This window comes from Sinocyclocheilus anshuiensis, unplaced genomic scaffold (assembly GCF_001515605.1).
Source record: "Sinocyclocheilus anshuiensis isolate Anshui unplaced genomic scaffold, SAMN03320099.WGS_v1.1 scaffold2171, whole genome shotgun sequence".
NCBI lineage: Eukaryota > Metazoa > Chordata > Actinopteri > Cypriniformes > Cyprinidae > Sinocyclocheilus > Sinocyclocheilus anshuiensis.
Genome location: NW_015537929.1, coordinates 22,235 through 40,191, shown reverse-complemented (window position 1 = coordinate 40,191; position 17,957 = coordinate 22,235). Strand labels below are relative to the sequence as shown.

General features: G+C 35.5%; 2 protein-coding genes and 1 pseudogene across 2 annotated transcripts in view; all 3 read right to left on the bottom strand.

Moving 5' to 3' along the window:
• LOC107657795 (ADP-ribosylation factor-like protein 8B-A) overlaps positions 1 to 3,560 on the bottom strand; it is a 9,424-nt gene extending 5,864 nt beyond the window's left edge. Inside the window, exon 1 of the mRNA XM_016446042.1 lies at positions 3,314 to 3,560. Coding sequence (XP_016301528.1) covers positions 3,314 to 3,436 — 123 coding nt within the window. The 5' untranslated portion in view covers positions 3,437 to 3,560. The remainder of the gene's footprint in view (positions 1 to 3,313) is intronic.
• Positions 3,561 to 5,628: 2,068 nt separating this feature from the next.
• LOC107658039 (tumor necrosis factor receptor superfamily member 23-like) lies at positions 5,629 to 13,127 on the bottom strand (annotated as a pseudogene).
• Positions 13,128 to 16,934: 3,807 nt separating this feature from the next.
• Positions 16,935 to 17,957, bottom strand: part of LOC107658059 (tumor necrosis factor receptor superfamily member 9-like) — a 2,314-nt gene continuing 1,291 nt past the window's right edge. The window contains exons 5-7 of the mRNA XM_016446469.1: positions 17,398 to 17,711; positions 17,204 to 17,311; positions 16,935 to 17,117 (exon numbers count right to left, since the gene is read on the bottom strand). Coding sequence (XP_016301955.1) covers positions 17,056 to 17,117; positions 17,204 to 17,311; positions 17,398 to 17,711 — 484 coding nt within the window. The 3' untranslated portion in view covers positions 16,935 to 17,055. The remainder of the gene's footprint in view (positions 17,118 to 17,203; positions 17,312 to 17,397; positions 17,712 to 17,957) is intronic.

Sequence of the window (17,957 nt, the reverse complement as noted above, 5' to 3'; positions counted from 1 at the left end):
TTGTTTGATGATCTGAAACATTAAAGTGTGACAAACATGCAAAAAAATAAGAAATCAGGAAGGGGGCCAACACTTTTTCACACCACTGTATATACACTAATCAACATTGGAAGTGGATCAAAACCTTTCATCAAAGTTGTCCTAAAAACAAAAACCAAAATGCGTTCTTGTCTTAGGACAACGTTGATGAACTTTTTTTGATCCACTTCAAATGTTGACTACTACATACATACATACATATATATATATATATATATATGTAGTATATATATCAGTCTGGCGAGTAAACTAAAAAATTTACTAGCCAATGGCGATTCAATTGCCAAGGTGTCCATAGAGGGTTACACAGGTATGTTTTCGTCATGAAATCAGGTTGTCTTTTACTGTATGAACTCAGCATTTACTTTGAACCTACTCAACATTAACATCAATTCAATCAACTGGTCTCCACATCAAAAGCCTCTTCAGTTGAACCGAACAATATCAAACATCCAAGGGAAATATTCCCAACCAATGAATATTCATATTACATGATGCAAAATGCAAAAATATGTGACCAATTCATGAAGTTTAGGTGATGAATCTGACTTATGTAGTCACATGATATGTACGCCACTGCTTATGAAGGGGCTCCAGGTTTTAAGACTTCCCTTTCATACTCGTGATTCATAATCATGCCAGACACGCAGAAGACCTTGAGCTTCAAAGAACTCTCCCTCAAAAGGTCAATCAGACCTTTTTGGGAGAGGAACATTCTGAAATTTTTTTCAAGAAAGGCCACACATGCTCTCCGACAGTTTGAGGGAAGTGATTACAGAAGACAGAACTACAAATAAAATATAATAAAACATCATATGAGGCAAATGTGCACACTGAACATCTAAGTCTTTTGAGCGACACAATTGAAATCTGAAAGGCTTTCTTAGTTTACCACATTAAAAGACACATTTCAACCTTACAGTATCTAGCCTTCTACCAATGCAGACAAAGAAGAAATGTAGCTGAAATACTGTGACCGGCACATTATCTTATTGTGTACTCATGCACCAAATCACATGATGGGGACGACACTTGACCAGGAAGAACCGCATTAAAATGCGTCTGAGTCTTGTGACTAATGCCAGAAATTCCCACATTGTCTAAATTCACACACACACATACAGTGCATTCCAAAATGCAGACACAGACAAATGGTGGTACTCCTTGTTGATTTTAGGTGATTGACAAACCATGACAAACTTTTAAATGGTGACTGTACACTGAATATATACATTACTTTCACATTGCTAAATTTTTTTGATTTTAAATAAATGTTGTTCATTTGAACTTTATATTCGTCAAAGAATCCTGAAAAAAATGATCACCATTTCCACAAAAAATTAGGCAGCACAACTGTTTTCAACATTGATTCAAAGAGACTTGTAATAATAGAAAGAAAAACTGGATCATCCGAGGAACACTATCTATGCAGAATACTATCATTAAGACATAAACACCATACCATGCACTAAAAACAAAATCAGACCGGCACTCAAACATAAAATACCTTTAAATGCACCAAAAAAACAAGTTACTGCAATTCTGCTACTATACTTTAGATAAGAACTGATTCTATGTCCCCATTAATGGGAAAATTATTAAAGACAGATCAAATAACTCAGAAAATCTGTTTCTTCACCATTTAAGAATGTTTTTCATTATTGCACAATACTATTATAATTACACTAAACCTTTAACCAACTGACCAGTTGAACTGTATTTTCTATGTACAACAATCACTTTTGTGCTTTGTTCTATCTTTAGGTAGGATTAAGATCAGGGTTAGGAATGATCTTGCAGAACAAGTCCTACTTTCTTGAGAGTATAGGTTATATACTTTTTTTTGCCACCAAATGTGGTCCAGTCAGACACAGTGCATTAGTTGCAACGTAACTCAATGAAACGCAGATGAACAGTACATATTATCAGGAACTTATTAGTGACATCTAGGCTTATGCAAAACAAGTATCAAGCAGCATGTCACTGTCTTGCCTGTATATGTGCAAAGAACTCACTTTTGATCGATGATACCTGCATTGATGAATGCTGATGTTGCAGAGAAGATAAAAAAGCAAGATGACTCATGTGCTTCCAAGATCACACATCCAGTTTCCCAAAAGCAAAAACAAGCTCATCAAAGGAACAACAACAACAACAGGATATTAAGCATGAAATCCTGTACAACCACTGATTTATTAACTGAAATATTAAACAGCCTTGATTAATTTCATTCTTCTTTAAAGGTGCACTCAGTAAATTTTTGTTCATGTTTATCTGGCTCTTGTTTGTTCGTATAGTACCAGTGATTTGGAACTTTATACGCACGACTTTTGGTGTGAATGCATGAAGTCGGTTTACTAATGGCTGCTACTTGAAAAGTGTCTGTTTTTCTGAATCTCATACACTTCCATATAATAGACATTCTTTAATCCAATTTCAGTGTTTTTTTCACATTGTTGGTAGTTTGTGTTTTATGCAGCTATGACCGCTACCATGTACTGTGACTAGAAAGGTATGGCTGTTTGCAGGACACCAGTATATACATGGTGCATCTATAATGGTTGTGCTATTTTTAATTGTTATTATTAATAATAGCAACTGTATACATTGCATGGTTGATCATGTGAAGGCGCCCGTGATGGGATGACCCCACTCTATGTAAAATAAACCTGCTTTTTCAATAAAAAAACAATATATATATACACACAAACACACACATCTGGAGTCTTCACGTCATCATGTTTCTCAAAAGTGATGTTGATTTCTGAATAAGTCACTCTAATCATTCCTGCATGAATTATTCTTTACTTCTCAGCTCTTTCATGATCAAAAACAATCTTAATGCATCCATAACACAATCAATACATCCAGTAAGTTTTAGTTGCCACCACAACCAGTTGGATTTTAATTTCTCTCTAGAACTCAGATCAAGAAAACAAATGATTAAACGGAGTTGACATTATTAAAAGAATTTTGGGAGCTCATTTTGCAATATGTATTTAGTAAACTGTCAACTGAAGTCAAAACAAACCACCCACTACGCAATCAAATTATTGGTGGTCATCTAAGAGCTAATGTTAGCCGGGTAGCTTTTCCAAAACCGTAGAATTACGGCCCCTGAGTAGGTCTTGCCCAGTCATAAACTGTGAATTTAAGTGCATTTCGCTTCATTATCTATTATCTGTAAGCAAGCGTGTTACGTGCCTGGTGTACTGGACTGACATGCTGTCCCTTGGATTTGTTGAACTAGCTCATGCTAACCGCGAGCACTCACCGCGATTACGTTAACAAACGTCGTTTTCCCCGAATACTGCAGCCCGACAAGGGTTAACTCCATTTCTTCCTTCCAGAAGAGAGACTTAAACCAGTCCAGGAGGCGGTTAATGAGTGCCAACATTTTGATGCTTGATTAAACAGGTCTGTGTTGGTTCTGGTTGTTTGCAATGTTTTTCACCACTAGAATCGTAACGTAGTGTTTGAGAGGAACTGGCCGCTGTCATATGACTGAAACGTTTGCGAACTCAGTGTGTGTTCAGATGCGTTAAAGCTGCACCATTCTTGCGCAGTACCGTCATTTTAAGCTTATGTTAAAAATTAAAATTAAATTCAAATAAAAAATTGGAATTAAACTAAAATTAAAAGAATAAATTAGAAATATGTTTCATTGTTTATGTTAACTAGTATAGTTAATTAATGTTAATAAAATTATTGTAAGTGTTATTAGTTTTTATGAACTTATATATACAATACTCCATTTCAGTATCGGCTCCGATTATATATATTATATATATATATATATATATACGTATATATATTAGCATATCCACTGATGTAGTTCCAGTGACAATATTTAAAATATTTCACACTTACAAAAGCATAGTCGAAACCTAACATGCAACAACAAGACAAATAGTTTTGTTTAGCAAAAGTATTTAAATTATGGATTTCACATGTGACAAAAGAGAAATCAGAAGAACATCATTAAAATTTTTTTATAAAAAATAAGACATATATGAAGCATTACATATTAATAAGGCTGGCTGTTGTCTCTGTTAATCTTTGGTCCTATACTTATTTATTTTATATTCATTACCATGTCCTCAGGTTAATCTGTTGTGAAACCTTACATTTGTAATGTTTAATTACACCCGTTACTTAACTGCATAATGGAAACTGTTCTCTGCTCTTGTAGAAAATTTGAAAGCCTGTCTTTTAACCATTTTTACACTTACAAGGTAACATATAAAGTTAACAGGAAGCATCACTCCTGTTGCACGTCTTGCATAAATCAGCTTCAGAGAGCAAATTTCATGGCAAACATAAACATGTCACCTTCTGCTCATTCCTCCTTATTATATGAATCAGTTTTGAAACTGAGATGACACCTTTGTGCGGTGTTCTTCACATTACAGAGAAACTTCAAGGAAAGCTGTGCACATAATGCTTGCAAGGGTCTTCCGAGTCCTCACCCTTTTCCTCCTCGGATAATGTACAACTGCATGTATCTGAGGGCAATACCATCCTATGTGTGCATGGTTTGCTTACTGTGGAAAGGTGCAATTATATCAGACATAGGAATTTCATTTACAAAAAAAAAAAGGTTTGCTACACTGAACAAAATTATAAAAGCAACACTTTTGTTTTTGCCCCCATTGCCTTTTATTGTGGCCAACCTAAGGCACACCTGTGCAATAATCATGCTGTCTAATCAGCATCTTGATATGCCACACCTGTGAGGTGGATCGATTATCTCGACAAAGGAGAAGTGCTCACTAACACAGATTTAGACAGATTTGTGAACAATATTTGAGAGAAATAGGCCTTTTGTGTACATAGAAAAAGTCTTAGATCTTTGAGTTCAGCTCATGAAAAATGGGGGCAAAAACAAAAGTGTTGCGTTTATAATTTTGTTCAGTGTAGTATAAGACTTAAATATAGATAACTAGAAATTGGACAAACATGAAAATGTCACTTACTTTTTGTGAGCATCTTGTATTTGAAAATTTGAAAAGCAGTATACATGATAAAAACCTGGCAGGTCAACACAGTGACTACTAAACAGGCCAACATGAAAGAATGAGTAGTCTGACTCCTGTCTTTCTCTCTCTCTCTCTCTACTGGTTGAACTGTGAAATTTGCTGTGGAAAAATGAGAAATGCATTTGCAGCATTTCTTAAACAGAAAATCTAAAAGAAAAACCAGCGCTGTGTTTGTTAGATAGCACGCAAAGCATGTCCTACACTAATTTAGGATTGCTCCTCTAAATCATCAAATATTTTTCAATAAATGTAAAGGTTATATACTGAGTACAGTATATCCCATATACATGGTTTCTACTGCCATGGTAATGGAAATCCTGGAAATATTAAGGAATTTTAAAATTCAGATTTCAAATTTCAATATACAATACACACATTACCGTTCAAAAGATTGGGGTCGGAAAGATTTAGCTTTTTGCTTTTTTTAAGAAATGAATACTTTTATTCAGCAGGAATCCATTAAATTAAAAACATTATACAGATAGTTATAAACATTATACAGATAGTATAAGGAACAGATAGTATAATAAACATGATAAATGCTGTTAGGGTATATTTAAATTATAGGGTTAAATTTTTCATTACAAATATGCGATATGAATGGAAATTCATGGTCAACAAGCATATGAACCCCATAATGACAGTATGTGTTGTATATGACAGTAAAAAGTACAAACCAGAAGAGACACATCTTGCATTGTGGGTCTTGTTTCCAGGGAAGATTTCACCACCAACACACCTAATTTTAGAAAATCAGTTATCACCTAATAAACATCTCAAGGCATTATCTTTTTCAAAACTCCAATGAAATCTAGCAAACAAAAAGCTTTACTTTGTAATGGATTTACACGTACTGTCCTCAGCATCATTGTAAGTGTTGTTTGGACATGGCTCACAAAAGTACCAATAATCAAAGGCACCTGCCAAAACACCAAACAGAAAAAGCTATTTAAAATAATATTTTTACTACGTTAATGTCTCTTTGCCCTCATGCCCTCTACACACTATGACCATAAAAAGTCCCCAGGAAAGACCCACAGATATGATGAGCTCATAAATAACAATCATAACGGACACGTGTCATTTCATTTAATAATAATAATAATAATAAAACACTTTACCAGTTCTCTTCAGCTGATGTCCAGGTTTGCATCTTTCCCTGGTCTTACAAATACCACATTAGTCATCAAAACATAAGTGATTATCTTTGCAGAAACATTTGTCCTTAGCCGAAACAGCTGTTGAACATTTCTCACACACACTTTCAGTGTTGTTGTTTGGACATGGTACTTTGGGATACTCACCTGTAAAACACAACAATGAATGACATTCAAATAAATTTAGAACGTTTTCTCATCTTCCTTCAGTGTAACAAACATTGACTTTTTCCAGAGGGTTCCACCAATGATGCCTCAGGTATAACAGTGTTTAATAGAAACTTGAGTATAAATGTGTGCTAATAAAGCTGTAACTCAAATTATAGATAAAGAATATGTACAGCACAAAACTTTACCATTCTACATGCAATAATCACAAACAGACAATAAAAATACATATGGTCTTACCCAAAGGACAGGCTTTACAACATCTTTCATCGTATTCATACTCAGTGATCCAGTCACAGTTTATAGCCAGACTCAAAATCCAGCAGCCACAAACACAGAGCAGCGTAAACCAGAGCTTAGCAGTGTCCATTGTATCACTGTGGTAGATTGAGCATTGCTATCTCGCTTTTTATGTGACTACTGTGACGTCACTTGTTTCCTCACACCCACAAGCAGAGGCATGTGAAAACACGCAAACACTGCTCTGTGCTTGTGTTTAGGTTCTTACCATAATTTCACTGGAAATGTTCTAAAGAATTGCTTTGGGAAGTATGCGTCTTGTGTACTTTTTTGGGAAGGAAGGAAGTAAAATGTGTAACTTGATGCAGTTTATGGGGGAGGAAGAAATAAATGCCCCTTGAATCCTTTCATCTTTTCCATTTTAGGACAACAATGTCTTTGATGCTGTTGGTTGAGATGGAAACTATGGCTGGATGTGAATATCCAGGAAATATTTATGAGAAACACATAGACAGTTTCACAGATCATAAGGTTGTGGGTCACAGTTAATCCAGAAATAAAAATTCTGTCAACAGTTACCCTGTTATTTCCGAACTTACTTTTTCTTTCTTCTGTGAAACAGAAAAGAATATGTTTTGAAGTAACTTGTTTTTGTCCAACTTTCACTGTACACACTTGAAGATAAAGGCTCTTTATGGGCATCTGGTTGCATGAAGAACCTTTAACATCCATGGAAACTTTCCATTGCACAAAGGTTCTTTATAATGTAGATCAGTGGTTCCCAAACTTTTTGCAGCGTGCACCCCTTTCTAGTGTTTGACACACATCAAGCACCCCCATCACCTAAAAACCAAATTTTTAACTACAGTAATACAAATATTCACTGTATACAGGGCTTGACTAACTTTTTTGCTCACCAGCCACAGTGCTTGGGGTTTTCCAAAATTAGCCACTCAGACACATATTTTAACTGGCCACAATTTTGTTGTCGGGAAATTATGTTTTATATGACTAAAGTTACTGCATACTAGTTTTTTTTGCCTATAAAAAGGGCATTTTCCCCCTTAAATGCCTGTGTCATCTTTCATCTCAAATTCTTACATTTTATTAATAATTTCATATAATAAGACACAATAGGGAATGAATGCATTTACACTGCAAAATTACAACAGCATAAATAATGTTATGAGCTTGGTGTTTTAAATCAGTTTTTAAAAAATATACAAATATGAAATGTTGGAAAAAAAATGCAAAGATAAGCTACTTTTAAATATGAAAGTAAACCGCCAGTAGGTGGCAGCAAGTGACTGTCTTAATGAGTGAGTCATTGAGGCTTTCATTCAAATTATTCGTTCAGATGGCTGATTCATTCAACAGAGATTGTCTTACTATAGGGAGATGAGAGGGTCTGTATTACTTACTACTGGAGAAAGTGTAACGGCTAACTTGGATCACGTGTGCCTTAATAACCAATCACATTACAGCCTTGACGTCATTGAATTTCAGTCAGAGTTGTGCGACACTCAATCGCCGTTTACGGATACCATAGGAATGAATGAGAAATGCTGTAAGCTGAATCCCACCTCTTGCAAAAAGTCAGTGACTTCTCTTATAAAACTACATTTTTTTCGTGGTAAACTCTAAAAATAGTTCAATCCAAAAGTATTGTTTAGTGTAAAGCATATTGAAGATTAGCAGATAGGCTGTCGATTCATTAAATGATAAGTCGTTTCCTCTAAAAAGCTGTTTATTCATCGTAGTGAAGCCTCTCCTCCATTGACATCCATTTAAAAAAACGGCCTCTGGTCTCCTTTCCCACTTACTGCCAGACCGGAAGCGTTAGCTTTAGCCGTTATGCTTTTTTGGCTAATAGTTGCAGGCTTGCCTTCTAGTGGCTTTGTCATTCAAGAATGAAGCACTGAATAACTGACTCAAATTATTAATTAAAAAACGTGAATCATTCAGTAAGGATCCACCGCTGTGTGTTGCTCAAAGTTGCGCAACTGTTCTGCTGTGATCTTTGGAACTATTTTCGTTAACCAAATGGACCAAAAAGAGTCAACACTGACAGTACTGTACTAAAATGTAAGTCACTTAATAATCACTACTCGTTTGAACTCTTGTATAAAATCAATTTCAAATTTGCAATCGTGGTTTTCAGGGAAAATTGCACTCTCTTTGTCGTGTCATGTTTAAAGGCTCGAAATTGCGACCATTTTAGTCGCATATGCTCCCTAAATTTTATGTGTATGACCTCAAAATATATTTGGGAGCATTTGTGCGAGTGCAAATAATTGTTGAGGTGCGACCTGTTTTAATTTCTCTACAAAACGTTGGCTAATTAATTACTGCACAGTATGTGCCTGCTGTGAGCTCATACAGTGACCGGTGTTACGAGATTTTTCAGTTTCCGAGATTTTCGGTTTCAGTGGGCGGAGCATACATGAATATTCATGAGTTTATATGACTTGCATCGTGAAACTTGTTAATTAGCACATTATTAGGAAAGGCGATTTGCAAAGATTCATTACAAAACATTATACTATTCTGTAAATGAGGCTGGATCATGAGTGATTTGCGCGAACATAGATGCATTTATGTAGATCGGGGGCGCATTCCCTTCAGAAACAAATAATCAACTGCGAGTTCAGAGGATCCAAGATGTCGGGAGTAAATGAGGACTGCTATGTTCATTATTACATCCAACAACAGAACACCTCAATCGCTTAGGAGTCATTCTTGTGTACATCTGTTCCCGAGGTGAAACAATGGCGGACTGATGACAGCTCACTCAGGGCGGGTCTGAGGTAAGACACCAGTCCAGTCTGTGCTGAAACGCTACTGTCAATCAAACTATCGTGGGAGGGGCCTGTCTGTGTGAGGTCACACAGACAGGCATCTGAGATCGGCTCGATTTGAGAAAGGGGAAAACATTTAACGAGATAAAAAAAAAAAAACACTGGGTGGATTTTTATCATTATAGGGTGGTTGTGTACACACCCTGCCAACAAACATTTAAGTTCAAACAACTTGTAAAAGTGCATGTAGCATCCTATGACCCCTTTAATGACTCACTCATTAAGACGGTCAGACAGTCACTTGCCGCCACCTACTGGTGGTTTAGTTTAATGTTTAAAAGTATCATTAAAAATATAATTCTTTCCAATTACATAATTTTTTTTTAAAACATATATACAACATATACAAATTTAAGAATTTAGAATAATAGATGAAGCACACATTTAATAAGATTAGAGAAAAAATTGCCTAGGAAAAAAAAAATTCCCTGGGCTAATTATTACAAATATGCAGATTTAAATGTCAAAGCTGATAGAACACCTATGAGAATATTGCTTCAGAATAAATTATATCTACAACACAAAAATCCTATGTATTCCGGAAAAGTGACTTTTACTCGGAAAAGTGAATGACAAGGCTTAATGTCAAGCCCTCTATATAATATATAATTATCAAAGCAATGTTGAACTTTTGCATTTGAACATATAACAGGGCCATTTAATAATATGGTCTTTACCTAGTGTACCCAATTCCCTATAAATCACATCAAAAGCACATGTGTCATATGATTCTAGAAAATCATGCAAAATGCAAAATTTATGGAGCTCAGACAATAGTTACCTCTAATAACAGTTAAAATGGTGAAAACAATATATTTCAATGGCAAATTCCCTGAAATTGCCATTATAACCACTAGATGGCAACAGAGGACCACTAATTGGCTCATTGTACTCACTAATAATTCCTGCAGGTTTTGCTTTTGGACTCATACTTATACATTAAGAAATCACTATCATAACATGTAAAATAACATGTTGTCAACATTTACTATTTTATTTACATTGAGGAATCACATTTTACAATTATGGCTCATTATGATTGTAGTGAAAAATTGTGCAATTGAAAATTGTGTTATAAAGAGAAGACTTTCAGTAAGCATTTTGTTACCTATAATTTACTTCAGATCCCTATATCTACAACAAAGTATGTTTGCATGTGTGTGTACGTATGCTTAAGTATTATACTTTAACCCTTTAATTTCAGTGTGTGTATGTGAGTGTTCTTCATCATGGATGTGTTCTGATGTCACCCCAAAATGTCAGCTTGGCCTAGACCTTAACAGCATATATGTGATAAAGGCCTTAAAGTGCTTGAACCCTGGCAATTGCTGCTTGCAGCTATATTTTATATTAATGTTCTTCAGACTGGAAATAAAATATTTTAAGGTCTGTTCACTGAAAGGTTCTTTAGGGAACCCAAAGATAAGTTCTTTTGGAACCTTTTCATATGGACAAGAAAACCTTGACACATTTTCCAGAATATCTTCTCTTGTGTTCCACAGAAGAAAAACAGTCATACACATTTTCAGTTTGTATCACCATGCATGATATAATCATGTGGCATCTTACCACATGAGGCCCCAATAGGGAACAGGTATGTACAAGTCTGGTGAAAGGACAACTTCTCTCTTTTAATATCAGCTAAAAACACAAGTACTCACTACCATTTAAGCAGTAAATGGCAGATGAAGTGACTTCAGTGGTGTCAGCGGTCAGTTGGACCAGGACCCATCAGACGTGCAGTAAAGGGTGATTATGTTGGGAACGTTTGTGCCTCTGATGGATGGGGCAACTGTGGCCCATCATAAATTCATGAGTATACACAGCAACAACTATTTGCTTGAGGACTTTTGGCACTTTTAAATTCCGAGACAGTGACAGAGATGAGAAGAAGTGATGGATAAAGAGAAGAAGAGTAGAATCTATACACGACATGGGCTGGAATCAAACTCTCCAGCATCACAGTACCACATACACCAACCACTAGTGCACACAGACCAACCACTAGAGTAAATGTAAGAGTCAATAAAAATGCTAGAAAACAACGTTAGTTACAGTTTGTTAAAATTAAGTCTTGGAAAAACAACATTGTCAATACAGAATACAGGGGGAAAAATACTAATGCATGACCTTTTATAGTTTCCATAAGCTACCATTGCTGATTTGCTCCATTGTCATTTGCTCTGTTATGTCAGTGGAATGATACTATATTCTTTTCCTTTGCTTGACCTGTATTTAAAAGAATAGTAATAATTCAGTTTATTTTAAGTCTATTAATTTAAGACTATTGCTATGAACATCTTTAGTTACTGAAAGTTGATGAATGCTTAAAAATCTCTGTTCTTGTTTTGTGTGCTCAGATTTGCAAGTCAGCTATGACCTTTCATTTAAAGACCAACATGCACCCACAAATATCAACTCCTCATATCTCACGTCACTGTACTGACAGTGTTAAATCCATCCATCTTTTACAAATCATGAAAATTGTTATAGTTTGCATACGCATCTGAACTTTTGTTATTTTAATTTCCCTTTTCAGAGGGAAAAGCCTGAGATCTACAAAACCTTGCAAGTGGAGAGGAGTGGACAAGATGAGAAAAATGTGCACTTGTGTACATTTATGAAATAATGTCACTATATGCAGATATCTTCTATTTTGAATGAGATTGATTGGACCATTTTATAGGAGTCATATACAGTGGGTACGGAAAGTATTCAGACCCCCTTCAATTTTTCACTCTTTGTTATATTGCTGCAATATAACAAAGAGTGAAAAATTGAAGGGGGTCTGAATACTTTCCGTACCCACTGTATGTCAAAGGAACAATTCACCCAAAAATTTAAATTTGCTGAAAATGTACTCACCTTCAGGTCATCAGAGATGTAGATGAGTTTGTTTCTTCATCAGAACAGTTTCTGAGAAATATAGCATTACATCATTTGCTCACCAATGGATCCTCTGCAGTGAATGGGTGCCATCAGAATGAGCATTTAATAGCTGATAAAAACATCACAATAATCCACAAGTAATCCACATGACTCCAGTCCATCTATTAAAGTTCTGTGAAGTGAAAAGCTGTGAATTTTTAAATAAACAAATCACTGATAATATAATAATATAATATAATATAATATAATATAATATTAAATAATATAATATAATATGAAGTGACAAATGCACATAGTGTATATATGTTTGATCACTGAGTAAGAATCATTTTAATACTGTGTGGGGGCTGGGGGGGTTTGTTATCTTCGAAAGACCTCTGTATTTGCAAATGAGAATAAGGGTTGAACTGAAAATATCAACGTGATATTTAAATGATACTGGCTTCTGAATTGAATGTCTTTTATGCAAGAACAGACGTCTTGCAGGTGTCATGTGCACAAGTCTCTTGCGCAAAGGATACACCCAGCAGAGCTGTTGCCGTTTCAGTGCAGTTGACTGAAGTGGTCTATGTGAAATGTCATGCTCTGCATGAGGTTTACGTCACATAAGCATACATCTAACTATGACACATTCACACTGTTTTTTCTTTCTTTCTCGGTTTTATGTAAGCTATTAAAATTGATGAGCCAACGTATGACACATCCAGTGTGGTCCCACTGTGCACCACAGAGTTCATGTTACCATATATTGTCATGCTCATGAATTATACATGCAGCTCAACCTTAAAAATACAACTATTGCAAGCAGTTCAATTGAACCATGAAAAACGAATTTGAATTTGTAATTGTTTTTTTTGTTGTTGAGTCTGTTTAACGTACACAAAAAGCTGCAAGCTTTAGCATACAATAATATAAAAACGTTTATATTAAAAATATCAACTAATGTGATAGTTTTTTATAAATATTTCACATATGCATTTTACAGAAACATATAGCCATTCATACAAATTTAATTGAAAATACTGTTCAAAACAAAACAGTAAATGAAATGTCTTTCGGTTATCCCACTTACACTAGACAAGTCACATTAAAAAGCATCAATTCAAAGTCAAATATAATAATTTGATAGAATAATATTTTTAACCACTTCCTGTAAATAGACCAAAAAAATTATTACATTTTTTTGCACTATAGAAAAACTGACTCTTGCATTTAGTTTGAAATGTTCCTTCCATGTCCATCCACGGCTACATTCACATTCTGATAAAAATTTTGCAAAACCTTTCCAAAAAGACAAAGGCCATTTCATAGACTGGGTCTGTAAGTATTGTTTGTAGTGTCAATGTTTAAATTTGACGGTGCACATCAGTAAAGATTCTCTAAATGCATAATTTCAGCTTATTCTTAGCAAAAGAATGGTTGGATGTTATATTGCAACAACCTACTCTCTGTTACAAGAAGTCAACTGAAAAACGTGAGGGAAACTCTGATCTTCGTGGCAGTGAGGCTCTTTGACAAGAATTCAAAGGATGTGGTTCTCAGATGAAGTAAGGAAATGAACAGGTTCCAAGATTACTGAGCTCTCAGACACTAATGCAAAAAGATTGTATCAAAAATATTCTGTTGGTCATGCAAGCATGGCAGAGCACGGGTTATCTGGGCAGAAAATTGATTTTAGATAAAAGATAAAAACAAACAACTCAGGCTTAGAGATCAGGAAGTAGTGTGATTTTTGTCTGCACATCTTGTTCTTGACATCTGCAGCCGTTTAGCCCTGCAGAGGGTGCTGCTTCAAATAGAAGAGAGGGAATTAAAATATATCAGAATCATTTAGCTACTAGGAACATCCTTTTATGAAATTCATGTGGGGAAATTAATTTCTATACAGTTTTTCACATGCTTTCTACTCTCATTTTTTTCCTGAAATTCATGGATTGAGCTGGTCCGTCAGGGATTTTTGTGGTTAACAAAACCTGACTTCTCATTTCATATCCTTTACAAAAAGTTCTGTGCAGGGGTGCTCGCCTCACACTTTGACGCAAAATGAGACGTCATCACTTTTTCAAGTGTATGAGCAGCGGATGAATCAAACAGAAAGAACATCTAGAAATTATCTCCACATTATCTCCCCCTTAAAGGGTTAGTTCACCCGAAAATGAAAATTAGGCTGTTTTTTACTCACCCCCGATGCATCCTAGGTGTATATGACTTTCTTCTTTCAGACGAATCCAGTCGGAGTTATATAAAAAATTGTCTTTGATCTTTCAAGCTCTATCGTTGTACTCAGCGGGTGTTGCAGTGCTTCGGTTCAAAAGACGTGAAATAAAAAGCACCTTTCCATAAAAAAAGTGTCTCACACGGCTCCGGGGGGGTGAACAAAGGCCTCCTGTAGCGAATCGATGCGTTTTTGTAAGAAAAATATCCATATTCAAAACGTAATAATCAATTTAATCTAGCTTGTGCCAGCAGTTGTACAGAGAAGCAGTTCCAGGGTAACGACGTATGAGTTCAGCGTTGCGCATGCGCCGGTGAGTATCGTGAAAACCAACGTTTGTTTACAGGATCAAAAGAAGCAAAGTTTCCTTACTTTAGCACCCGGAACTGCTTCTGTTTACAACAGTGAGCGCAAGCTAGATTCAAGTGATTATTACGTTTTGAATATGGATATTTTTCTTACAAAAACGCATCGATTCGCTACAGGAGGCCTTTGTTCACCCCCCGGAGCCGTGTGAGACACTTTTTTTATGGAAGGGTGCTTTTTATTTCAGGTCTTTTGAACTGAAGCACTGCAACACCCGCTGAGTGCAACGATAGAGCTTGAAAGATCAAAGACAATTTTTAATATAACTCCGACTGGATTCGTCTGAAAGAAGAAAGTCATATACACCTAGGATGCATCGGGGGTGAATAAAACACAGCCTAATTTTCATTTTTGGATGAACCCTTTAATACATATCGTATGATAAAAATAACAAATATCATAAACTCATTTTAGGTAGCCTACATCTCATTGGTATATTTGTCCAAAAAAAACAAAAAAAAAGTCCTGCAGTATAGTTGGTAAAGGCTCAGTCATCACAAGCCTTATCTAAGTAGTCAAACTAGATTTCTTGAGCACAAAACCAAGTAAGCAGATGCAAGTTTGAAATTAAACTGTTAACAGCCTTGTGGCTTTTTAAGAGGAAGGTGGATAACGGCATTTAGCTTCAGGGGAACATTAGTACTGCGTGGATGGAAAATTTGAAGTTCAGCCGAAAGCTGTCACTTCCCCAGAACCTCATTGTGTTTTGCGTTTCTAGAGACAGAGGCAGAGGACGTTGTCGACTATCGGAAGAAACATAAATGTAGGAGGGGACAATACCAGCTCTGACGTTGCTATAAGTGCAATATCCAAAAATAAGGAGAAGTATTACAAAATATTACAAAATTTCAGTCAAAACACCTCAGACCAAAAATAAAATGAACCTGATATTTATGCTACAGAATATTAGATTTAGTCCTTTATTTAAAGTTGTAAATTAGACACCATATAATCAGACACATTTCACAGAATGATAACAAACATAAAATAAAATATAAAAAATATTACTGCCTACAGAAATGTCACTGGTTTATACAGCCCATTTATTTCCATTTCACAGAAACAACATTAAATCTTTATAATTAGGCTACACAAAAAGGAAATATTCTCAGAGTTGTCTTTAGCCCACCTAAATATGGGAAACTCATGTAATTTGTCATATTTCATTCAGGAATGCACGAGTCACTGTGGCAACATGGAAATGACTCTATAAGGTTATGGCATCCATCAATCTACCTACAGCTATCGACTGAAGTTCAGGCAATATGAAGTTTGCATTTCAAATTCACTAATCAGCAGACTTCGAAGTAGATCTATCTCCAAGTAATGAATTGAAATCAATTCACGGCTTATATTAAATTAGCCATCTGAATTCAAATGGATGAGCATTTACACTACAAGCGCAATGTTTAAATATGACTTTGAACACCTTCACATGTGGATGAATTTGTTTTGGACCCCGGAGGTTTCAAACCGGTTGCCCAAAACAGGTGTAAACGGGTCTTAAGAAACCCCTAAAGTAAGCTACTTTTGACTATTTTCATCATTCTTACAACATCTACTGAAACGCATTAAAAATATTAATTATAATATTAATTATTAAAAAAACTTTCGTCTACAATTTAAGACAATTATAATAAGGCATTGACTGTTTTTTTTTTTAAAGAGATAGTTCACCCAAAAATAAAGATTCTGTCATCATTTACTCACCCTCCAGATTTTCCAAACCTGTATGATTTTCTTTCTTCTGTTGAGCACAAAAGACAATATTTTGAGTTGACGGTAGCCATTGACTTCCATAGTACAAAAAGAAAAAAGTCATTGGCTACCATCAAATGTTTGATTACCGACATTCTTCTTCAAAATATCCTCTTTTGTGTTGAACAGAAGAAAGAAATTCATACAGGGTTGAAACAACTTGAGGGTAAGTAAATGATGCCAGAATTTTCAATTTTGGGTGAACTATCCCTTTAAGTGGTGTTATTCAGTGGAGATTTAATGAAGTTAACAGCAATTAAACTAGTTATAAAACAACCAATATTGCATGCATACAAAATATTCCACTGAGGCCATTAACAACAGCGTTAGACAAGCAAAGACTGGCACTTTTCCCCAGATTCTTCAACAGGCTTTCTGCATACACTTTCTAGAGAAAATAAATGTAAGAAGGATGAATATAGTGTAGCCACACACACACACACGTGGTCGTATAAAAAACTAAGGGTACTCCACCTTTTCGAAAATCCACTTTCTTGTGGTTATGAATACAGTGGGTGACTTTACACTTGTGGTACAGGAGTCCAGCCAGCAGAAGAATACCAGCACATAGCATGACCAGCCCTAAAATGAAATATGAATTAAATCTTATCAAGAAAGAAACAAATTGTAACGGATTACTAAATCTGGAAGCAATAAAGGAAGATTACACAAGCTGTAGAGGCTGTTTTTTGGTGTGTTGTTGGAAGAGGAGTCTGTAATTCTTGAAGTGGCCATAGAAGAGATTGTGGTTGCCTGGAATGGGGTAATGTGGGCTTTAGGGGGTTCTTTCACCTCTTTCGTGGGAGCTTCTTTCACCTCTGTCGTGGGAGCTTCTTTCACCTCTTTCGTGGGGGCTTCTTTCACCTCTGTCGTGGGAGCTTCTTTCACCTCTTTCGTGGGGGCTTCTTTCACCTCTTTCGAGGCGTGTTTGCAGACAGCATCAGAAGTGCCAGTGCCTGCGGTCACAATCCCATTTATACACCTACAGAGCAAAAAAAATAATGCAGTTCTCTTCATAAAAAAAAATTATAAAGGGATAATTCAGTAAAAAAATTAAAATTCAGTCATCATTTATGCATGCCGATGTCATTATAAACCTGTTTGACTTTTCTTCTGCATAACACAAATTTTGATAAACATCTTAGTATTTTTCTTGCCTATACAATGAAAGTTTTATTTTATGGACAAAATAGCTAAAACATTCTTCAAAATATCTTATTTTGTTCTC